Source organism: Dromiciops gliroides, chromosome 2 (genome assembly GCF_019393635.1).
Source record: "Dromiciops gliroides isolate mDroGli1 chromosome 2, mDroGli1.pri, whole genome shotgun sequence".
Taxonomy (NCBI): Eukaryota; Metazoa; Chordata; class Mammalia; order Microbiotheria; family Microbiotheriidae; genus Dromiciops; species Dromiciops gliroides.
Window position 1 is genome coordinate 661,470,745 of NC_057862.1, and position 25,741 is coordinate 661,496,485.

At 40.0% G+C, this 25,741-nt stretch overlaps 1 protein-coding gene across 1 annotated transcript in view; it reads left to right on the forward strand.

Annotated features, from left to right (window-relative positions):
* The first annotated feature begins 7,689 nt into the window (after positions 1 to 7,689).
* The window catches only part of LOC122739518 (zinc finger protein 2 homolog), a 57,812-nt gene continuing 39,760 nt past the window's right edge, over positions 7,690 to 25,741 (forward strand). Inside the window, exons 1-3 of the mRNA XM_043981241.1 lie at positions 7,690 to 7,788; positions 13,278 to 13,349; positions 16,451 to 16,577. Coding sequence (XP_043837176.1) covers positions 7,690 to 7,788; positions 13,278 to 13,349; positions 16,451 to 16,577 — 298 coding nt within the window. The remainder of the gene's footprint in view (positions 7,789 to 13,277; positions 13,350 to 16,450; positions 16,578 to 25,741) is intronic.

The following is a 25,741-nucleotide window of genomic DNA, read 5'->3' on the forward strand; positions in this document are numbered from 1 at the left end:
ATTCCCTTTTAAGGGGATCCTTCATCTATCATTAAGATCCCTCATTTGCTTCTACCCTTGAACCAACATAGCATTTTATAAGCTCTTTCAACTGTAAAATGCTGTTAGTTCATGTGCAGAAGCAAAACCAATTTGCCTGACTGGAGAAGGGTAAGGAGTAGCAAATGAGAAATTAGTAAAGAATTAGCTTTGTGTATTATATATGTTGTATAATGGAATGCAGCCAAAGCAGTCCTTAGAGTAAATTTTCATTAACACTTTCATTAACAAATGGGAGAAAGAATAGATTAATATATTGGGCATACAAGTAAAAAAAAAAAACAATTCAGAAAACCAACAAATTAAAAACCACAAACTTTGAAATAGAAATCCTGAAAGTTAAGCAAAAGATTAACAAAATTGAAAACATAAAAACCCTTTGAAATAAAAAATAATTAGGAATCAATAAACCGTGCACTAATTTGATGAAAAAAAATAAAGAGGGACACTAACTTACGACTATAAAAATTGAAAAAGAATTCACAAGAAATGAAGAAAAATATAAGGAATATTATTAGAAACTATTTTAGAGGTAAAAGAAAGGGAAAACATGAAGGAAAGGGAATAAGCATTTATATACTACCTAAAACATGCCAATTAGGCAGCTGGGTGGCATAGTGGATAGAATGCAGGGCCTGGAGTCAGGAAGACCTGGGTTCAAATCCTGATATATTACTAAGCTGAGTGACCCTGGGCAAGTCACTTAACTCTGCCTCAGTTTCCTCATTTGTAAAACGAGCTGGAGAAAGAAATGGTAAACCATTCCAAAATCTTTGCCAAGAAAACCATGGAGATGGGGTCATAGAAAATCGAGCACGACTGAAATGACAGAACAACAACAATAGACACTATGTGCTACCTGCTTTTACAGATATCTTATTTTGTCCAATTATATACCAAACAAAACCAACAACTTAAATGAAATAAAGATTTACAAAAATATAAAAAACCAAATTAACAGAACAAGAAATAAGGAATTTAAACAATTCAGTTAGAAGAAATTGAACAAGCGATTACTGAACATCCAAAGGGGGAAAACCCTAGGACCAGATGGATTCACAAATGAATTCGACAAAACATTTTAAACAACAATTAATTACTTACATAAATTGTTTGGAAAAATAGCACATGAATGGATCCTACCAAATTCCTTCTATGACACACCTTGTATTGATAAACTGGGGAAAGTAAAAACAGAAAAAGAAATCAACCTTAGGGACCAATATCCCTAATGAATATTGATGTAAGAATCTTTAACAAAATATTAGCAAAGAGGCTAAAACTATGTATCACAAAGATTCTACACTATGACCAAGTTGGAGTTTTGCCATGATTGCAGGGTTGATTTGTATTAGGAAAACTATAAACAACTGAAAATAACTACATGATGCTTATCAACAGATGCAGAAAATCTTTTGACAAAATATAAAACCCATTTGTTTTAAAAACCACTAGAAAGCATAGGATTAATGGTTTTATCTTTAAAATGAGAAATGGTATATATTCAAAGCAAATATGTAATGGAAATAAACTAGAATACTTTCTTTTTGTTTTTGTTTTTGTTTTTTTTGCTGGGCAGTTGGGGTTAAGTGACTTGCCCAGGGTCACACAGCTAGTAAGTGTTAAGTGTCTGAGGCCGGATTTGAACTCAGGTCCTCCTGAATCCAGGGCCGGTGCTCTATCCACTGCTCCACCTAGCTGCCCCCACTAGAATACTTTCTAATAAAATCAGGGATGGAAGGAGGATGTCCATTGCCACCATTTCTATTTTATATAGTACTAGAAATGCTGACTATAGCAATGACACACATGAAAGAATAAGCATGTAAAGAAGAAATGAGAAAAAAACAAAAAAGAGAAAACATTTTTGTGGATGACATACTAGTGTACTATAAGCACCTTTTTACATAATAAAATTGAGGATTAGAGAGTGAACTAAAATTCATTGAAATAATAACCAGCAGATTTGCAGATTATAAAATAAATCCATATAAATTATCCATTTCTATATAATACCAACGTAAGAGCCAAATTTAGTATGGGAAGAGTTAATTGGGCAGCTCGCCATGGTATTGGGGTAAGAAAAGAAACAGCCTCTTTCAAAAACAAAACAGGTTTATTAATGGGAACAAATTTAAAACACAAGTGAGGTTAATAGAGCTAGGAACAATGTCTAAATCTCTGGGGTAAAAAGGCCCCAGGCACCCTGAACCTGCCTCCAGCCCAGTTAGCTCCAGAGAGCTAGCTTTGCCTCAAAAACACAAGCTCACCAACACCCAAAATCTGTAGCTCTAAGGAGAATTAGCTGTGTAGTCTCTTCTGTTTTTGTCCGAAGGTCAAACACCAGCAGCTCCTCTAAATGTCTCTGCCTTCTTTCCCTGTTTCTCTCAGAAAAATTCAGAAAAACTCTCTAACTACCTCTAACTGTCTCTCCCACAGGAAGGGGTGGTTCTTAGTCATGCCGAGTCTCCAATTGGCTCAGCACACCCACATAGGCTGTCCCCATTATAATCTGGCCAGGCCCATGTGGGCGTGGGGGAGCTGTTAGAGGAGGCTTAGTTACTTAGTTTCAATAAATGTTCACTGTGGTCAGAGTTCCTCTTGTTCAATTATCTCCCAAAGTACACACCCATCTTCTCTTAGGCTTTTCAAGCTTACTTTTTTTTCAGTCTGACCATAATAAAGCAAAGATAGGGTTATGAAAACCCCAAATCACACTTAATTCCTTACTCTAATAAAAACTCAGCAAGAAGAGACAAAAAGAGAAATTTCATTTAAAAACAACTGCAAAATGTATAAGATATTGAGAGTTTACTTACCAATATACATACAAGAACCATACAAATATTGCTACAAACCACTATTTATAGAAATATAGACAGACCTAAATAATTGGAGAAGTATTCATTGCTAAGGGGTAAGATGAGTCAATGTAATAAAGTGTTGTACAAAAAAAATTATTAACTAATCTAACCTGGAAAATATAATTTTGCATTTATGAAAAATTATGATTATATGAAAAATTATAAGTTCAGAAAAATTATAATTGGGCCGTAAGTCCCATCTGGGTCGCCATTCAAATGTAAAATATTTTAAATTGACTAGGGCCTGATTTTGAGGGGGCTAATCTGACTGGGGTACTTAATCTGGGACTGTTGACTGTTTGGCTATCTGACTGCTATTAACTTAGCATGGGCCGTTTATAAAGTTCCACCATTACTGCTCCACTCCCAAATTGATAAGCAAAATATTAAGAAGCCTCTTAACTAAATAATCAAAGCAGAGTTTATTTATGAGATACTATTTAAAATTAAGAATACAGGGAAATAAAATATACAACCTGACTGCATTGTGGTGCGTCTCTTTCCACTGCGTCTCTGCGGAATTTCTTTAATACAATAAGGGCCTTAGCTGCCTCTTGCCTCAGGGCACTCAGGTACTTTATTCTAACTCTGAGCCCCTTTCACTTTGTAAATCCCCCTGTTTCTAACTTTCCTCTCCTTACTGGCACCACTGAACCCCTGTGTTTCTCCCTCACCGACCTTCTGTCTGTCTGCTCTGTCAGTCTGCCCTTCGGCCTCTCTTTTCTCTGCTCCTAGTCCTTCTCGTCTTCTCGTCTTCTTTGCCATCTCATCAGCTGCCCCCTTGACCTCTTTTCAGCCCCTCCTGAGTCTAACCCCCAGGTCTATATATACCTTTTCTTCTCTCCACTCCAATCTCGGGGCTTCTTGCACCCCCACAGACCAAGCTAATCTGCCAGCCAGGGCTGCAGCTGGTGGTGGTGGTGGGGGGGGGTGTGCTCCAGCCTCACGTGCCTCAGGCTACGCCATAGCCCAGCCTGGACGAGCCCAGGATCTCTCAGGTAGCTCCGCTCAGGTAGGAGGGAGCTGGGGGCTTTTTTTCCCCAGCTGTCTGACCTGGCGTCTTGTACAACCCACGGGGCTTTTTGGCTCAGCTGAAGCAGAGGGGGAGGGGAACCAGCACCTCCCACCCAGAAGAGACCCTGAGGGCCTAAGGCTTTCTAATCTCAGCCTAAAGGTAGGGTCCCCAAATCAAAATAAATTTCCACAGTGTCAATACCTAAATTATTTCTTCAATGTCATACCAATTGAACTACCAAAGGATTACTTTGTAGAACTGCAAAAATAATAATGAAATTCACATGGAGTTAAAAAACTGGTCAAGACCATCAAGAAATGAATGGGAAAAAGTGGGAAAGAAGGGGAACTAGCAGTACCATATCTTAAACTATACTACAAAGCAGGAAGTCTCAAAACACATTTTATGCTAGCTAAAACAAGAGATGGCTCATTGGAACAGATTAAGTACACCATGTTTAGAAGCAAACAAACTAATAGCATTTGATAAAACATGAGTCCAGCTACTTGAATAAGGACTTACTATTTGGAAAATTAGACAGTGTGGAAGGAATTAGATTTAGACTAACACCTCAAACTTTATGTCAAGAGAAGCTCCACATGAATATGTGACCTGGATATAAAACACCACTTCCTAAGCAAATTAGAGAAACATGGAAAAAATTACCCATCATCAGATATTAAGATAGAAGAATTAATATCTGAACAAGAGATAGAGGATCACAGAAATTTTGATAACATAAAATTAATTTTTTGCACAAACATATAACAAAGCTAAGATTAGTTTTATTCATTCATTTATTTATTTTTAGGTTATACATTATAATCATGTTAAACATTCTACGTTAGTCATGCTGTAAGAGAAGAATCTGAACAAAAAGAAAAAAACAAGAAAGAATAAACAAGAACAATAACAAAAAATCAACAAGAAAAGTGAAAATAGTATGCTTCAATTTGCATTCAGATTCCATAGTTCTTTTTCTAGATGTGGAGAGCATTTTCCCTCATAAGTCTTATGGCACTGTCTTGGATCATTGTACTATATTATATTAACAGAGAAGAGTTAATTGTATCACAGTTGATCATCCCACAATGTTGTAGATACTGTATACAATGTTCTCTTGGTTTCACCCAGCATCTAAGTCCAGGTTTTTCTGAAATCTATCTGCTCATCATTTCTTACAGCACAATAGTATTCCATTACATTCATACACCACAACTTGTTTAGCCATTCCCCTGGGCATCCCCTGAATTTCTAATTCTTTTCTACCACAAAAAGAGCAGATATAAATGTTTTTGTACATGTGGGTCCTTTCCCCTTTTTTTTTTTATGATCTCTTTGCGACATAGACCTACTATTGGTATTGCTGGGTCAAAGGGTATGAACAGCTTTAAATCCTTTTGGGCATGGTTCCAAATTGCTCTCCAGAATGTTTGAATCCAAAGCCAAAATTAAAAGGGAAGCAAACATTTGGGGGAAAACATCTTTACAGCCAATTTCTCTGATAAAAGTCTCATTTCCAGAGAACTGAGTCAAATTTATAAGAATAAGAGCCATTCCCCAAATGATAGTCTAAGGATATGAATAGACAGTCTGTAAGGAAAGAAACCTAGGGTTTATAGTCATATTTAAAATGTTCTAAATTAGTCTTGAACTAATTGAGAAATACAAATTAAAGCAATTCTGAGGTTTGACCTCACACCAATCAGATTGGTAAAGTTGATTTTTAAAAAATGGCTAATGTTGAATGGGTTGTGGTAAAAACAGTGTAAGATTAAAATTGGATATTAGATCATAAATCTCCCCTACTTAACCTTTCCCTTAATTTATCTCCCAGACTAGTAAATGGAAGAAGCTTCTGGTTTTCTAGTTAGAGCTTTTATTGTATGGTAGTCACAAGGTGATGTTGATTAGAAGGATAGGAAAGTAGAAACACAATACAAATCGTCTTAAGTCTAGGCTTAGTCTATATTCCGTATAAAACTCACCAAAACCCAAGGCCACCTTTGGGGAGAGAGACCGAGTCAAGCGTGTGCTGTTAACCGAGAGCCGGGCCGAGTCAAACTCCAGTCAGCGTCTGTCTGTGCAGCGCAGCCAGGAGACCAGCGGAGCAGGAAAAAAGCCCCCACTTCCGTTCTCTCCTTGCCTTTTAAGCTCGCACCCCGGAAGTCGAGTGCTCAGCAGGCAATCTGGCATGTGTCGCAGGCAGACTGGTGTGCGTAGCTCATGCTGTTGGTCTCCTCCCCAAAAGGGTGGTCCTAAAAAAAACCTGGCATCTCTCCATTATCTAACCGACTGTTAAAACTTTTTACCACAACAGGTACATTGCTGCACCTGTTGGTGGAGCTGTGAATGGGTCCAAGCATTCTGAAGAGCAATTTGGAATTCTATGGAAAAAGTTAGTGAATAGTGCACGTCCTTTGACTCATCATTGATGCCACTGCTAGGCCAGTAGCCAAATAGCATTTCTCAGAGTCAAGTAAAAGAGGGACAGCAGAGGAAGGATATCCTCCCCCTTTTGTCAGTTCAGTTCATGGCAGCTGTGGGTTAACTGGACCCTTAAACCCTCTGGACTCAGCAGGAAAGACCAAGAGTCAGAAACCAACCAAAAAAGGTTACGCCCACCTGAGTGGTCAGAAAAGAAAGGAGCCTCTAGGTTAGGTGATCTGGGTATGCCCCGTCAAGCCCCCTTTACAATTAGAAAAACAAATACTTTTGAAGGCTTTAACCACTTGTCCCAAAAGACTTAGTGCAGTTTTCAGCTATTAAAAGAACATAGTATAGACATTATGAAACACATACATATGCATGTAGTCTGTATATGTATATACATACACGTATGCATATGGCTACAAATACACACACATATGTATTTGTGTGTACATGTACATGTAAGTATATTTTTATATACACTTATATGTGTTGTTCAATCATTTTGGTTAGGTTGGGTTTGGTCTCTGTGACCCCCACAGCTAAATTGGTTCTGAAAATATTCCCCTATTGAGGAATTACACTCACACGCATTTCAATCCGAATTTAAGTAAAAGTTTTTATTATTTGGCACTTAGAAGTGTGGCCCGGAGAAGTCTAAACTTCAACTCCCAGAACAAAGCAGAAGATGACAGTCTTATAGAAGAGAGAAGGGGGTAGGGGGGAGAGACTTAAGACTGAAAAGTTACAACAACCTGGAAAATGATGATGTTAGCTATTTGGACATATGAATAATAAAAATTCCACATTTTTAACTTGAGATTATTGTCACTACCTGGTCCTAATCACATAGCAAACAAGCTCATGCTGTAAATTCAAGGCACCTAGCTTTCTGAGTGACTGCTTTGTTATCTATTTGACTAACCACTATCTGGTTAATTAACTACTTTGCTTTTCTAAGGAAAGAGTAATCTCTAACTGACCTCAGCAAGTTGATCGGCTGTATTTCTCCATGGTCAGAATGTCCCCCTCAGGGCCAGAGCATCCCTAACTGAACCTACTAGGCTGCTACTACAGGGTTTTCTTGGCAAGGATCCTAGAGTGGTTTGGCATTTCCTTCTCCAGCTCATAAGATAAAGAGCGAGAAAAGCAATTTCTGTTCATTAAAAAAATCTAATATTTAATTTAAACAAAAAATATAAAAAACGGGGCAAAAATAGCCTGTGGACTACATTTCCCATAATCCTCGGAGCTGCGGAATAGTCTTAGGATGAAACTCCGACTCCCAGAATCCATCCCCGGAAAGCCTCTGAAGTTCATTTCGATCATTTCCGGTTTTTGATGGATTTTGGGAATTGTAGTTCAGAGCTCAATGTGAACCAGCCAGGGGAGGTTTCAGCTATTCCAGAATTTGGCCACTCCACGCCTACACAGCTGCAGGTGAGTGAATGTCTGGGATATGTATGTAGGTGTGTGGGAGTGGGGTGGGGGTGGGGGTCTGGCCTTAGCCCCATCTGCTGCTGGCGGGGGGGGGGTGGGTGGGGGGGGTTGGGGCTAGGGGAAAGGCAGGGCCCTTCCTCAGTTTCCTTCTCTGTTAATCGAAAGGGGAGGGGTTGGACCCCAAGAGGTAGGATGTTACAGTGGAAAGAGAATTGGCCGTGGGTTCGGATCCTCCCCATGTCACACACCACCTGTGGGATCTTGGGTGCAGGACGTCCAGCTTCCACACAAAGCCAGGGGGTGAAGATGAGGAGGGAGAGCATTCTCGGCAGGGGGCACGGCCCGTGCAAAGGCTCAGAGGCTGGAGATTGGGTTTCATCTTTGAGAAGCTGCAAAGCAAGATCTCACAGTGGGCAGGGAGTGAGGGCAGCTTGTTCAGGGCTTTCAGCCAAACCCCTGTTGTGGGAGGAAGTCTTCTCTTCCAGGGGTTCTTTGTACTCAGGACAACCAAGATAGACCCTGGGGGCACGAAGTTTTTTAAAAAAAGTTCTCTGTTAGTCCTAGATCCCCACGTTTGGGGTTTTCTTGGCAGAGATACTGAGGCAGGCGGAGGTTAAGTGTCTTGCCCCAGGTTATAGAGATACTGAGGTGGTTTGCCATTTCCTTTTCCAGATCATTTTACAGATGAGGAAACTGAAGCAAACAGGGTTCAGTGACTTGCCCAGGATCACACAGGTAGGAAGTGTCTGAGGCCACATTTAGGGCAGTTTGGTGGCGCAGTGGATAGAGCACTGGCCCTGGATTCAGGGGGACCTGAGTTCAAATACATCCTCAAACACTTGACACTTACTAGCTGTGTGACCCTGAGCAAGTCACTTAACCCCATTTGCCTCAAACATTCAGGGCCATCTCCAGTCATCCTGATATATATCTTGCCACTGGACCCAGATGCTCTGGAGGTGAGAGTGAGGTTGGTGACCTTGCATAGCCCTCCCTCCCTTAAATACAATTTACTTGAAGTCATGACATTTGTCATGGTTCTCTTTGAGAACAAAGGACAAACAAAAACAACAATGAATCCAGATTTAAACTCAGGAAGATGAGTCTTCCAGACTCCAGGGCCCATGATCTATCCCTTGTCTCACACAGAAAGTGTTTAAGGGCATATTTGAACTCAGGTCTTTCTGGCCCCAAGCCCAGTGCTATAAGGGGAAGGGAGATAACAGCTCCATACATAAATACATGATGTATATAAAATAAATACAGAGTAATTTTGAGGGGAGGGGAAGGGCACTTGTAGCTGGAGGATCAGGTGGAAAGAAGGTGTATTTGAGCAGAGTTTTGAAGGAAGGGAAGTCAAAGGTCTGTTTCAGAGGGTCAGCTAGGTGGCGCAGTGGATAGAGCACTTGCCCTGGATTCAGGAGGACCCGAGTTCAAATCCAGCCTCACACACTTGACACTTACTAGCTGTGTGATCCTGGGCAAGTCACTTAACCCTCATTGCCCTGCCCCCCCCCCCAAAGAAAAGTCTGTTCCAGAGAGCCTGAAGGGATGGGTGAACCATCTTCTGGGGCTTCAGATGCTGGACCTGGAGATTTGTGGGCCCAAGGCACTGAGCTGGATCCTGGACTTACTGGGAGATCATAGTCTAAGGGAAGGTGAGCAGGACACTGATAAGGCAGAACTGGGGAGAGGGTGGGAAGGTCCAGGACTCCAGGATGAGATGGGGGTGGGACAGATGGGGAGGAGAACAGGTAGACAAGGAAAAGTGGATGCCTAGTACTGATAATGCTCAGAATGAGGAAGGGATTTATCGGAAAATGCAGGGGAGGTAAAAACAAAAAATGTCAGTAAAAGTCAACAAAAAATAATGATTTCCTGAGCCGTTATTGGCAAAGGTAACTCCTTCACCTCTTCTTTAGTTAATTTTTCTTTTATATGGTGTGAAATGTTGGCCTAACTCCCATTTCTGCTAGACTTGATTTACAGTTTTTCCTAGCAGTTTTTGTCTTTTTAAAAATTCTAAACTTAACAACACACACAATCAGCATTTCCATATACAAAGGAAGGGAGCAGCTAGGTGGAGCAGTGGATAAAGCACCAGCCCTGGATTCAGGAGTACCTGAGTTCAAATCTGGCCTCAGACACTTGACATTTACTAGCTGTGTGACCTTGGGCAAGTCACTTAACCCTCATTGCCCTGCAAAACATATACAAAGTAGAATGAAATAAGGCTTATAATGAAATCATAAATCTTTATTATATACAAATTCTAATATGTAACTTTTCAAAGCTTTCTTACTTGTCTGTATTTTCTTTTGGCCTTTCTCTTATTTTCTTCTGTGCATTAAAAAAGCTTCACTCACTTTTTTTTAAAACAACCTTATTGCTAGTATGCTTCTCCTCTCAAGCCTCCTTCTCCAAAGTTAAAAAACAAGAAAAACAAAATCATTCCAACAAATAACACATCATCAATCAAAACAAACTTTCACATTGTGTTAAAAAATGTAGGTCTCATTCTCCAATTTGACCTCATCAACACCTCTTTCAGGTGCTTTGTCACTGGTTCTCAAGAATAATAGTTGGTTATTGCAGTGATCAGAGTTCTTAAGTCTTTCAAAGTTCATTTTCTTGACAGATTAGCAAACCGAGGTATAGAGATGGTAAACCCAGGGTCATGTAGCTGGTAAGAGCAAGAGGCAACAAAGGGCTATAAAACTGTGCATGCCCTTTGATCCAGCAATACCACCGCTAGGTTTATATACCAAAGATATCCCCAAAAGAGAAAAAGACCTATTTGTACAAAAATATTTCTAGCAGCTCTTTTTGTGGTGGCTAAGAATTGGAAATCAAAGGAATGCCCATCAACTGGGGAACGGCTTAACAAGTTGTGGTATATGATAATGATGGAATATCATTGTGCTATAAGAAATGACAAACAGGGTGATTTCAGAAAGGCCTGGAAAGACTTGTATGAACTGATATATAGTGAAGTGAGAAGAACCAGAACATTATGCACAGTGACAGTAATATTGTTTGATGAAGAATTGTGAATGACTTAACTATTCTCAACAATACAACGATCCAAGACAATCTCAAAGGACTAATGATGAAACATACTATCCACCTCCAAAGAAAGAACTGATATTGATGGAACACAGACTGAAGCATGCTATTTTTCACATTTGTTTTTTCTTTTATTCAAGTTTTCTTGTACAAAATGACTAATATGGCAGTGTTTTACATAATTGCACATGTATAACACGTATCTGATTGCTTACTGCTTCAGGGAAGGGTAGGGAAGGATGGAGGATAAAATTTGGAACTCAAAACTATAAATAAAAATGTTCTTTTATTTAATCAAATAAACAAACAAACAAATAAATAAATATTTTGGGGGCAGCTAGGTGGTGCAGTGGATAAAGCACTGGCCCTGGATTCAGGAGGACCTGAGTTCAAATCCAGCCTCAGATACTTAACACTTACTAGCCGTGTGACCGTGTGCAAGTCGCTTAACCCCAATGGCCTCAAAAAACCACAACACTATAAAAAAATAAATATTTTAAAAGATCATGAGGCAAGTTTCAAACTCAGGTCTTCCTGTCTCCAAGTCTGACACTTTATCCACCTCACAACCTGGTTGGCTATCTTGTCCTCATTTTCTTCATCTGTAAAACAGGAATAATAATAGCCACCTCCCAAGATTGTTGTGAGCATCAGATAAAAAACTATGTAAAGTGATTTGAAAATCCTAGTGTTAAATAAATGCTAGCTTTTAAAATTTATTGTACAATAATACTTTTATTATTGCACAATAATATTCAATTCCATTAATTCTACATTTCATAGATTTTTTTCAGCCACTCCCTCATGCATGCGTACCCTTTTGTTTTCCAGCCCTTTGGAACTACAAAGAGGGCTACCATGAATAGTTTTATAGATATTGGATCTTTGTTTCCATCTGGAACTTCCTGGGTCATATACTAGGGTATATATGCCCCATAGAGGGATTTATTGGTCAAAGGTCAGGTATAGTTGGATTATTCTTCTTGCATAATTGCAAACTGAAATCCAGAATGGCTAGACCACTTCTACTTACTGTGTGTATCAGTGGTCTGTCTTCCCACAGCTACCCCGTTGTTGACTGTTCCCACATTTTGCCTTCTTTGTCAGTTGTCATGGTATGGAATGGAACCCAAGAGCTGTTTTATATAATATGCATTTCTCTTATGCTCAGTGATTTGGACCATGTTTTTATGTGGTCAAGTATGGTTTGTAATTTGTGACGTTTAAAATCCAATGTGTGCTTGCCTTGTTTCTACCCCTAGTATGGGGGGAGAACTAGCTAAGGTTTACTTGTAAGCTAGAAATGTCAGCACCAGTTTTGGCATTAAGCATTTATTAAAGAGTAAAGAGAACACATGGAGTATAGAAAGTAAAGCAAGAAAAGCCCATCTCCTTTCCCCTCTCTCTGCCACCAGCCTGAAGTCCTGGAACGAAAAGGGCAGACTCAGGGAGCCAACCTCACCTCCTACTTCCTGTCCCCCTCCCCCAGAAGGGGAGGTCCTTCAAGCTGATTGGTTGAGGGTGGTTTGGTGTTGATGTCGTAGTCCATAGCCTCTGAGAACAACACCCCATTCAGGACTGGCCAGGTGGCGGTATTGATTTAATCAACCTTAAGTAGGTTCTCAAGTCAGTCTCATCCAATTCAATCAATTCCAAATCAGTCTTCAGGTGGGGTTCCTGGGCATCTGCCAAATCCCATTATTTTCTCACAAATTCTTTTGAAAACCGTTGTTATTCTTTGATTGCTTATCTATTGGTGAATGGCTGTTGGTGTTAAAATATTGGTGTCAGTTTCCTATCTATTTTAGAAATCAGACTTTGGTCTGTGGTAATCAAGTCTTTCAAAGCTTATAGGAAGCTTGGCAATCACAGCGACACATTCTTTCAATACTCTGGGGAAGGAATTCCTCTGATTTGAACATATCAAAGTTAGCTAGGTGCTTTCTAGCCACCTTCATACTTCTCCATAACTAGGACTCCCCATTAGTAATTTTCATTATGTCTTTCCTCATCCAGGCAGAGAGCTGCCTGCAAACTTCAGTAAATGGATTCTTCACATAGTATGTCAATAATTTAATGACTGTGTTACGTAGAGAGCTTGACTTACATACTTGGTATCAGGAGCACATTGGGGAATTCAATTCAGGTCTCCTAATTCCCCTTACTGGAGCTCTGTCCCTTCAAACTCCTCAGGAGCTGAGGGAGAGTGTCAGGGTCCAAGACATTCATGTCTGTGACCCTTCCCTCTGACTAGGAGAATATGGGCCTGTTCCTGGCTGGGATTGAGTTCTTTCCCTCTGGAGGACCAAGGAACTTGTACCCAGATAGTGTGGAGATGATCCTATCCTAGGAAGTTTGGGAGATGCCCGGCAGAATTAGTCTCTCAGGTAATTTTTTTTCCTTTTTCAATTCTGTCTTTTCAGGACTCTGGACAAGAAGTGATAGTCAAGGTGGAGGTGAGAATGACTTCTGGGAACCTCATAGCTGGGTCCCAGGTGAGTGATTTTTTTCCTTTCTCCTCTGAAATGCCATATCATTCCTAAAAGTATGGATACTTCTTTCTCTTTTCCTACATTTCTAAACGAAGTCACATCCAGGGACCTGAGCATCAGTCATTATCTCCTAGAAGATTCTGTCTGTCCTCACCTTCATTTTTTGGCTCCCAGAACTGCAGCATTGTTGGAGTTGATCCAGATACCTAATGTGATACAGGAGCTATCTATGGTGCTGACGCTTCTTTCTGTAGCTCACCAGTAGACCTGGGATGCCAACCTGGATTCCTCAACATCTCCCCACATTCCCTTCCTCTTATGCCCTGGTACTTAGTCTTCTGAGACTGGTCCTACTTGCCAACAGCCTTCCCTCTCTCTCCTTCCTCCCAATCATTCTTTGAGCATAATGTTTGCTCCTTACCACACAAAATGCTATGAAGCAAGCAAAGATATGACAGAATTCCTATCCTTAGGTTTTTATATACATACATATATGTAATATAAATATGATATAAACATATTTATATCTATATTTTATTTATTATATTGTTGTTGTTTGGGTCATTTTTCAGTTGTGTCTGACTCTTTGTGACCCATTTGAGGTTTCTTAGCAGAGATACTAGAGTGGTTTGCCATTTCCTTCAGCTTATTTTATAGATGAGAAAACTGAGGAAAATAGGATTAAGTGACTTACCCAGAGTTACACAGCTAGTAACTGTCTAAGGCCAGATTTAAACTTAGAAAGATGAGTCTTCCTGACTCTAGGCCCTGCACTCTATCCACTGCACCACCTAACTGCCCCATTATATCAATATCATCTATATATCTCCATCTACCTATCTATCTATCACCTATCTATGTAAGTCACAAAGTTATGTTTGCCTCAGTTTCCGCATCTGTAAAATAAGCTGAAGAAGGAAATGGCAAATCATTCTAGTATCTTTGCCAAGAAAACCCCAAATGGGGTCACAGAGTCAGACGTGACTGAAACAACTGAACAACAAAATTTTATATTATAATAGAATATATAATATATACATATTCCTGAATCTGTTATCCATTGTGTTAGCCATGTCCAGCCCCCTCCCCCTAGCCTCCACTGTGCATATTTGATGAGCATGCATACCTTTATCCAAGATGATGATAAAAAATATTAAACAGCATAAACAGCACAAGGCCAGGCACAGATCCCTTATGGGCTCTACTGGAGACCTCCCATTACCTTGACAATGAACCACTGACATTTCTTCTTTGAATCTGGCCATTCAGCTGGTTCTGAATTCATCTGATTGGGTTATCATCTAATGATATCTCTATATTTTCTCCACATAATGGTATGAGATACTTTATTAAAAGTTTTTGAGAAAATACAGGTTAACTATGTCCACGACATTCCCTTCATCCAGTAGTTTAGTAATTCTTTCACAAAAGTAAATGAGATTGGGGCAGCTAGATGGTGCAGTGGATAGAGCACTGGCCCTGGATTCAGGAGTACCTGAGTTCAAATCCGGCCTCAGACACTTAACACTTACTAGCTGTGTGACCCTGGGCAAGTCACTTAACCCCAATTGCCTCACCAAAACCAAAACAAAACAAAACAAAAAAACCCAAAAGTAAATGAGATTAGTCTGGCATGAATTGATACTCTTGAAGAAGCCTAATAAAATCCAGCCAAATCTTTGATGTTGTTTTTGTTGTTTTGCTTTTTAGGGCAAATTTTCTTTTTAAAAAATATTTTTATTCTAAAGTTAATAAATCTAAATAAAATGGATATTTTCATCTGCCTAGTAGAACAGAAAAAGAGGATTATGCCTAAAACTGTGAATCTCTATTACATATATCTTGATTTTCTTTTCAATCATACTAAATTCAAAATTTAAGTTAAAATACAATTTGCTCAACCTATATAGCCTGTCTGTGATATTTTTCCTGGCCTATCTTTTTTCTACATTGTTTTTTTTATTTATTTGTTTTCATAAAGATTTCTTAATGCCTTTTTCTCTTGCTACCTGATCCCTATCACTATTATATTTCCCTTTCTCTTTCACCTCCATGGGAAAACAAACAAACAACAAAAAATCAGAGCTGTTATAATGCTTACAAATCTGAACAAAACAGATTTGCACATTGGCTGTGTCAGAAAACCTGCATCTTATTCTGCATCTTGGGTCCACCCTTCTTTGATATTAGGTGCATCACTATCAGTCCTTTTGAATAATGGTTGACCATTAAATTGATTTCAAGTCTTTCACAGTCCATGCTAGCTCTTTGTAGTCACCAGTTCCCTTTCTATGTTTCCCAACTGTCTCTTTAATGATCTATTTTAGCATATTGACAGTTATCAAAGTCAAATTCAATGGCCTATAGTCTACAGTTGTAGAAGGATTGTTTTATGGAGTGGGCATGATGAGATGGCCAAATTCTAGTCTTTAATACTAATTTCCTCCCCACAATCCCCTTGTACTGGGGGAAATGAATTTTTGTGTTATTGATACTTGGAAATAAAGTAATAGCTTGGGAGAGAACAGGCTCAAATTAGTTGTGAGGGGGTAAGGGAAGAGAGAGAAAAAGAAAGAGAAATGAGAGGAAGAGAAAGATAAAACATAGAGAAAGGGAAGAAGGGAGGGAGAGAGAGGGAGGAGAGAAGAAGAGAGGAGAGAAGGGGAGAGAGAAGGAAAGAAAGATGGGGAGAGAAAGTAAGGGAGGAAAGGAGAGAGAAGGATAAAGAAAGGGAAGAGGAAGAAAGAATGAGAGAGGGGATGGGAGAGAAAGGAGGGAGGAAGGGAGGGAGGGAGAGAGAGAGAGAGAGAGAGAGAGAGAGAGAGAGAGAGAGAGAGAGAGAGAGAGAGAGAGAGAAGCAGGAGATTTCCTGACATTCCATTTGTGGTCTGCCTTCAGAGTAATACTGTGGTGATCAGCAGTGGTGAGTGAGGGATGTGAGATGTATATGAAATATAGAAAGCTATGTGATTTTGAAAAATGAAATGCATGCTTTGCTTGGGGTAAGCCTTTGTTTCCTTTGGCCTCTGCTAGCTTTATACTTCCCTCCTGTGCCATGTGAGAGCTGGTTGCTGGGTGAACAGGAACATGTTCTCATCTTTCAGAAATCTCTGACCTTCCAAGATGTGGCCGTGGACTTCACCCATGAAGAATGGGGGCTGTTGGAACCTTCTCAGAAGGACCTTTTCAGGGATGTGATGCTGGAGAACTATGAGAACTTTGTCTCCCTGGGTAAGAACGACTTCTTTTTCCTGAGTTATTTGTCCATTGGAGGTTATTCTCATTTTCTAAAATTTGGAGGGGAGTCATAAGTGCTTTGCTTTGACTTGGTATGCAGAGATACTCACCTGAGCATGTTTAACATGGGAAGATTCCCCAAAGATTCCCAAATCCTTTGGTGGAGGAGATATAGTATTTCTACTTACTTTTTCCAGATAAAGTGTATTTGCTTTGTACATTTGGAAATCAGAAGCTTTTCTGTGTTGACCCCTGAAGCCACAACTCTCCTACCCTATGCTTATCCTGGTCAGATTCTGCACTCAAGTTCTAATGAGCCCCTTGAAGACATGAAAAGTTCCTAGCCTCCTGTGTGTTAAAAATGAATGTATTTTCTTGGAACCCAAATGAAACCCCTTCACTCATTCTCCTTCATGCTTTTTCTTCTATTTTTTCATTCTTTTGGTTTTGTTTTATTGTTTCTTGATTTCTTATAAAGCCATTAGCTTCCATTTGTTCAATCCTAATTTTTAAGGAGTTATTTTCTTCAGTGAGCTTTTGTGCCTCCTTTTCCATTTGGCCAATTCAGCTTTTTAAGATATTCTCTTCATCATTGGCTTTTTGTACTCTTTTACCATTTGCCCTAGTCTGTTTTTAAAGTGTTATTTTCTTTGATTTTTGTGTGTGTCTACTTTACCAAGCTATTGACTTTCTTTTCATGATTTTCTTGTATCACCATTATTTCTCTTCCCAATTTTTCCTCTACCTCTCTTACTTTATTTTTTTCTTACTTTATTTTCAAAGTCCTTTTTGAGAGCTTCTTTGGCCTCAGACCAATTCATATTTTTCTTTGACTTTTTTATCTTTTTCTGAGGGTGTATTTTGATCTTCTTTGTCACCATAGTAACTTTGTATGGTCATAATTGTTTTTGTTTGCTCATTTTCCCAGTCTATTTCTTGACTTTTAATTCTTTGTTAAAGTAGGGCACTACTTCCATGGTGGAGGGTGCATTGTCCCAAGCTTCAGGAGATTTGTATAGCTTTTTTCAGAGACATTTCTTGTGATTTGTAAGTCTTTAGTTCTTCCAAGGTGGTATGATTTAAGGAAAGGTACATTTACGACTCTCCTGGCCTGTCCTCTGGTCTGCAGGCAACCACAGGCCTGCTTTTTTGCTCTGGAAGTATGAGGAGCATTCAGCTCCACTGTGGCTGCAAATTTTGGTGTGCTAGTACTCCTCCCCAGCCTGGGACTACCACCCAAGATTGCAGCCTGGGTCTGTGTATGGGCAAAACAACAAATTCCTGCCTTAGTGCTAGTAAAAAGACCCCTTTAATCTCCTTCTGGCTAATTGTTCCATCCCTTTACCCTCTGTGGGCTAAGAGTTCCAGAAGCAGTTGCTGCTGCTGCTGATTCAGTAGCTCCCAAGGCCTGCTCCTGGTTTGCTGGGCCTGGGGCTGTGTTGGCAGGGCCTACGCTCCACTCTCACTCAGGTGCAATAGGCCTTTCTTCCCCATTTTCTAAGTTGTCTTTGGCTGGAAAATGATTTCACCCTGCCCTTTTGTGAGTTCTGCTGCTCCAGGAATTCTCCTATGTCATTATTCGAAGGTATTTGGAGTGGTCTCAGGGAGGGCTCAGGTGAGTCACCGCCTTTCCTTGGCCATGTTGGCTCTACCCCACCCCATCCTCATGCTTGATGGGAACACAATCTAAGGCATCCTTCCAAAGGCCTTCCTTGGATGCATCGATTCTTTAAAATGATTGTTCTTTAAAAAGATTGAACTTCTGAGCTATCTTTCTGTTCTTTGTCCTTTTCTAATTATTTCCCCATGAACAGGGCTTACAGAATCTAAAGCGGCTATGATCTCCCAGTTGGTGAGAAGAGAAGCGCCAGTGTTTCCAGGGGGAAAAATCCCAGGAAGCATTTTTGTAGGTGAGTGGGGGATAAGCAGCCGGATAGGTGGGTGTGATTGGGAGCAGCTGCCCCTCCTCAGCTTTTCTCTGCCTGTTTTCTAGATCCACTCTTTTCCCGCCTCTTCTTGGTATATTCTGCCCTTCGATCACTCCCTCATTACACAGTCCTTTCTTTCTCTCTCAGGTATAGAAGAGTCTCACCCACATTTAAAAGCTCAAGCCCATTGGTTGTCCCTAGCCTTCCATTTCATCTGTTCTTTGCCCAAATCCTGCACACTCACGATACTCACTCTCTTTCCTTCAGCTTTTGTTCTTTCTTACAGTGCTGAAGTCTGCCCTTTCTTCCCTCTGCTTCATGGGAAATCATGATTAAGCTTATCACAGGCTTCTTTAATGCTAGTCTTATAAACTAATGGTACTTTATGACTCACTAAGTGCTTTTTTTAGTCTCACCATGTTATAGGTGAAGAGGCTGAGTGAGGCTCAGTGAGGGTTTGATTTGCCCCCCGGTCTCTAGGTTGGGAGCAGCAGGATGAGGCTCAAATCCAGGCTTTCTATTTCTGAGTCCAGAACCCGCCCCTTGTGCCATGATGCTTCTCTTACTTCTGCCTAAAATTAAAGGATATGTTCTCTGGTCTTATCCTCTTTCATAACTTTGGCTGACCCTCAATGCCATTTGTTGGTAGGGGGAACTTTTGGTTGGTTACAGGCTGGAGCTTCTGCGGACCTGTCTAGCTCAGACTGTGATAGTTCCTGTGTATACTCTCCTCTTGGCAGGTCATGTCTGGTAATGTGGGTGTGGTTCCTACAAATTAGGAACAAATTGGAGGAGTGGGAGCATAATGGGGCAAGGGGCTAGAATGGCAAGAGGATTGGCAGAGTGAACTGGGTTTGTCTCACCCAAAGGAGAGAAGACTGTAGAGCATAAGATGCCTGCTTCCCAAGGATTGGAAGGGCCATCCTGTGGAAGGGGAATCAAACTCCTCCTTGGCCCCAGAGGGAAAAGACCATGGAATAGAGCATGGATGGTGCAGAGAAAGTTTTTGTTTTGATGGAGGGACAGCATCCATTAATTAGAGCTGCCTGTAAGTGCACATTGTGGGGGGGGGGGTAAAGAGAGTGTGGTTTCTCTGTCAGTGGAGACCTTCACAGAGATTCCAGTTGGCCTCTCATCAGTGGTCTTGTGGAGCACAGACTTGGTTATGTACAAGATTTAGGCCTGATGTGAGGAAAAGCTTCCCAGTAACCAGGTATCTGAGAGGCTGCCCCTCATTTGAGATGTCTGGGTAATAGCTGGATGGTTGCTTTTCTTTCTTTTTTCTTTTTTTTTCTTTCTTCTTCTTTTTTTTTTTTTTTGCAGGGCAATGAGGGTTAAGTGACTTGCCCAGGGTCACACAGCTAGTAAGTGTCAAGTGTCTGAGGCCAGATTTGAACTCAGGTCCTCCTGAATCCAGGGCCGGTGCTTTATCCACTGCACCACCTAGCTGCCCCTGGATGACTGTTTTTCAGTCTTGTGTTAGGGGAGACTCCTACTCAGGTCCAGCAGGGCTCAAAGGTCCTCTTGGATCACTCTCGTGTCTGAGATGTGGTGATTTCCTTTCTTGACACTTTACCATCTTGGTCCCCTTTCTCTATATAGAACTATCTTACTACTGTCCTTTTAATCTCCTTTGTCTCCCCAACTCTTTCTCATCCATCTTGTGTGTCCCTTCAAGGATGCCATTCCTTTCTGTTCTTCAGAGAGCTCATGTAGTGGTGAGACTTTGCTTGGCCTTTCCTGTCTCTCTGGGTACTCTCTTCCTTTGTGATTCCATTAGCTCTCATTGATTCACATATACTTAGCACAGTGCCTGTCACAGCACAGGTGTTTAAATGTTTATTGACTGACTTATCTATGCAATGTCCCTCAGATCCACATCTCCAGTTTTAATATCTCTTCTCAGCTCTAGTCCCCTACACATCTGCAGCTGCCTGCTGGTTCTTCATCAGCCTCTCTGAGTCAGTATGTCCAAAATGGAACTCACCACCTTTCCTTATAGACATACCTCTCTTATCTGAATTTTCTTGTTTCTGTCAAGGGCACTGCCATCCTTCTTTTCACCATTGACCCAGCTTTGTAATCTCAGTGCCACACCTGACCCTTTTTCTCTGTTAGCCCCTGCAGTCAATGAGTTGCAAAATCTTATCAGTCCTATCTCCATAACTTCTCATGCATCTGTTCTCTTGCTTCCACTTAGGAAGCCCCTAACCTACTTTGGACCCTGATCACTCACTGGCACTAGAAGAATATTCTGCATAATTGGCCTCCCTTCTGCAAAAAAAAAGAAAGAAAAAAGGGGGCAGCTAGATGGCACAGTGGATAAAGCACCAGCCCTGGATTCAGGAGGATCTGAGTTCAAATCTGGCCTCAGACACTTGACACTTAACTAGCTCTGTGACCCTGGGCAAGTCACTTAACCCTTGTTGCAAAAAAAAGATTGGCCTCCCTCTTTCCACTCTTCTTCCTTTCAATCTGTGCCCTATCCTACTATAACATTCTGACACTGTGCTAAGTCTTGCAAATATAAAAAGGAGCAAAAGATAGTCCCTGCTCTCAAGGAGCTAACCACATAATGGGAGAGACAACAAGCAAAAAATATATGTCTCTGTGTGTGTGTGTATACACACATTCATTCATATATATATGTATATATGTACATACATGTATATATTCATGTGTGTATATATATAACATACACATGGACATATAAGCTATATACAGCATACATAAGAAATAATGAACAGAGAAAAGGCCCTGGAATTAAGAGGGATTGAGGAAGGCTTTCTATAGAAGGTGAAATTTTAGTTGAGCCTTAAAGGAAGCCAGGGAGGTTAGTAGTTAGCAGAGAAGGGAGGGCATTCCAGGCATGGGGGACAGCCAGGAAAAATGCCCAGAGCTGAGAGATGGAGGGTGTTGTTCATGGAACAACCAGGATGTCAGTCAGTTGCCATTGTAAACTATTCAGACTTTGTATTTTCATGTTTTTAACAAATGGTTTTAAGACTGACTGGAACTTTTTGTTTGGAAAATATTATGCAGGTTATAAAATTCTGTTTCTAAGACTTTTTATGTTTGCAGATATGAGTTGTTAAAATGATAAACCTACATCATTTTTGGCAAAATAAAAGCTTAGTTTTAAAATACCTTGATAATTGTGATGGTTGTATATTGTCATCTAATATTTCAAGGGAGTTCATAGTTAATGATAGTGGCTGTAAATGAATATTTCAAATAATCTTGATAATTTCTTGGCAGATTTGCTTAGACACTGATTGTTTTTAACTTGCAGTGTAGCTTATGAAGAGGTATGTTTCCACTGTCACCATTACCTTTAATTTGTGGTTTCTTTGCAGAAATCTTTTTAAGCTTCTTGTCTATCCTGTGAAAGTTAATTTAGTTAAAATTAGGTAAAATAATCTGCAAATCTGCTTGACCTGACACAGGTAAACTGATACCTTGCAGTACTCTGAAAGGGAACGATTCATGGTGGTGCTATCAATTCCTCGTCATGAAAATCCAGTTCTTCCTTCAGGTACCTTACACGCCATATGAGACTATGGCATTTGGCATCCAGATTGAGTGAAGGCACTAGTGTCCATTTGTACAGTATATCAGATATTAGTATAGCTAAATATTAAGAGAAAATTCCCAGTCACCAATGGATTATCTTGTGTATCTCCTGAGCTACTTCACTTTTTCCACCTCTGTACTAAAGAACTCCCTAAGTCGACATGGACGTATAAATTAATAATCTTTGGCCCTGATCATTCACCCTTTCCTCCTCCTCCATCTCCTCTATCTTATTCTTCATTGTCATCATCATCATTAGCATTAGCATTTCTGTTGCACTTTAGGGTTTATAAAGGGCTTCACAGTTATTACTTCCTTTGATCTTCTCAACAACCTGGGGGGTAGGTGCTATCATTATCCCTATGTTACACACGAAGAAAATATGGCTGAGAGAAGTTAAGTGATGGGCTGAGGCTCACACATCTAGGAAGTGTCTGATGTTGAGTTTTAACTCTGGTCTTTCTGACCCCAGGTACGGTACCTGTCTAGCACATCTATCTTGTCCATAGGAATAGCATGAGAGACTTGGTTAAATGTTTTAGAAAAATCTAGGAAAACTACTAACAGTGTTCCTCTGATCTGTTTATAACTGTTTTTCTGGGGGAAGGGACCCCCAACTTTTGATTTCTTTCCATATAGATAGCTCCTTGTGAAGAAACATAACAATGCAGCTTGGCAGGTCTTTGGTCACTCTTTGGTGACTTGGATTCAGGAGTTTCTTGGAGTAGTAAGAGGCCAAGTGGCTTGCCTGGTATCTTCCTAATTCTGAGACTGGTATGCTAACCATTATTCTATGCTGCTTGCCACTGGTCCTATAATTGTCAAAATAGGAAAATGGGGTAGTCTTCTGTGATATGTTATTGATACATCTTGCTGACTCTTTGCTATCATTGCTTCTTTTTCCAGATTTTCAAAAGCATCCCTTTAGTAACACATTTTAGAATTTCAGCAGATATTGAAGGTAGTTTTACTGGCTTTTAATTTATAAACAACTCTTCCAGTTTTTGAAAAAAAATTGATATTTGAATTGTGAGGTGAGATTTATTTCCTTGCATCAGATTTTCTTGTTCCTTTGCTTATTACTCATACTTTGTGTATTCATTCATCTTTATAGAAACATCGGAAGCCATGAACTTTATTGCTGGATTTTGTCTAATCAGATTAGTAGCTATGTTTACTACTTTTTCCCTCCTGTTATTGTGGGTGCTCTCTGTGGTATTTAGATTTTTACATTTACAGAAGTTGTTTTCCTTCTTGTCTTGCCCCTTTAATTTAAAGCCTTTTTTTTGAGGCAGTTGGGGTTAAATGACTTGCCCAGGGTCACACAGCTAGTAAGTGTCTAGTGTCTGAGGCCGGATTTGAACTCAGGTACTCCTGACTCCAGGGCCGGCACTCTATCCACTGTACCACCTAGCTGCCCCTTAAAGCCTTTTTTTTTAGGTAACGTTCCAAGTTTCTAGGTTAATAAAACCTTACCATCCCTTCCTGAGTAGTGTTTACCCAGGACTTCATAATTCCTAGCTATCTTTTCTAGGTGTCTTTTGGAAATATCATTTGTCCCTATAAAAACCATTAGAATTGGGTAGTAATCATCTTATTTGGCCAGAATTGGGAGTTTGGTACTTCTCAGATTACATGCACAGGTTAAGCCAATAGTTCTTTTTATAGCTAATGTCATCAATAGATGGCCAGGCCTCCTTGGTACACTTCAGCAGGAAATCTCTAATCAACCCTATTTATCTCTTCTTCCTTTGACTTTGAGCAAATGATCTTTCTCTTGTCAGCACATGTGAAGTTAGAACATGGTTCCTTAAAGTGTAAGGAGTTTCTCCTTTAAAGGTTACATTCCCCACTCTCTTGGAAGAGCTATATGCCTTTTAGTTATTTCCGGTCATTCAGGGGTCCTTCTTTCCCTTCTCTTCTGTGCTCACATTCTTCCATTCTTCAACTTTTAGATACAGAAGGTTTCCTCTCTTTTTTGTTCAGTTTTCTTTGTTTTTACTTTGAAGTCTTGCTTCCCTTTTGCTTACATCACAGACAACATTGAATATTTATACCGGTTTCTCCCTCCAGATTTTCTTCATGAATGTAATATACTAGGAAGACTTCATCCTGGAGAAAAACCATTTGAATGTGATCAATGTGGGAAAGCTTACTGCAGCAAGCAATACTTAATAGAACATCAAAGAATTCATACTGGTGAGAAACCTTATAAATGTAAGGAATGTGGAACAGCCTTTAGTCAGAAGCGACACCTAAAAATACATAATATAATTCATACTGGGAAGAAGCCATTTGATTGTAGTCAGTGTGGGAAAGCTTACTGCAGCAAACAATACTTAACTGAACATCAAAGAATTCATACTGGAGAAAAACCCTATAAATGTAATGAATGTGGGGAAGCCTTCAACCGGAAACACTCCCTAGGCCAACATGAAAAAATGCATACTGGAGAGAAACCCTACAAATGTAATGAATGTGGGAAAGCCTTTGGTCAGACAAGACACCTTAAAACGCATAAGATAACTCATAGTGGAAAGAATCCCTTTGAATGTAATGAATGTGGGAAAGCTTATTGTAGTAAACAATATCTAACTGAACATCAAAGAATTCATACTGGAGAGAAACCCTACAAATGTAATGAATGTGGGAAAGCCTTCAACCGGAAACATTCTCTAGGTCAACATGAAAAAATGCATACTGGAGAGAAACCCTACAAATGTAATGAATGTGGGAAAGCCTACAGTCAGAAGAGACACCTTAAAATACACAAGATAATTCATACTGGGAAGAAGCCCTTTAAATGTAATGAATGTGGGAAAGCTTACTGCAGGAAACAATATCTAACTGAACATCAAAGAATTCATACAGGAGAGAAACCTTATAAATGTAATGAATGTGGGAAAGCTTTCAGTTCAAAGGCAAATTTTTATGTACATAAGAGAATCCACAGTGGAGAGAAACCCTACATATGTAATGAATGTGGCAAGGATTTTACACAGCAAGGACAACTTAAAATGCATAAGATCATTCATACTGGAAAGAAGCCCTTTGAATGTAATGAATGTGGAAAAGCCTTCTATACCAATTCTGGCCTTAAAGAACATAAACTAATTCATTCTGGAGAGAAACCTTTTGAGTGTATTGACTGTGGAAAAGGCTTCAGATTCAGTTCAGGTCTTCTGAAACATCAGAGAAGTCATTCGGAAGAGAAACCTTATAAATGTAATGAATGTGGGAAAGGCTTCAGGCGGAGTTCATACCTTATGCAACACGAGAGAATCCATACTGGAGAGAAACCCTATGAATGTAATGAATGTGGGAAAGTTTTCAGGTGGAAGGGAAACCTTGATTCACACAAGAGAATTCATATTAGAGGAAAACCATATTCATGTAATGAATGTAGGAAAGCCTTCAGGCACAAGGACAGCCTTAATACACACGAGAAAATTTGTACTGGAAAGAAATGCTTCGAATAAAAGGAATGGATAGTAGCTTAGTCAGAGGCTAAACTTTGCTGCACAGAGATGCTTTGAATGTAAGGAATCAGTGAAAACTTTGTCATTTAATATGTGCTGTTTACCAATTAAAACGTGGAATTCATACTGGGCAGAAATCCTATGACTAATGAATGTGAGAAAGCCTTCTGTTGGAAGC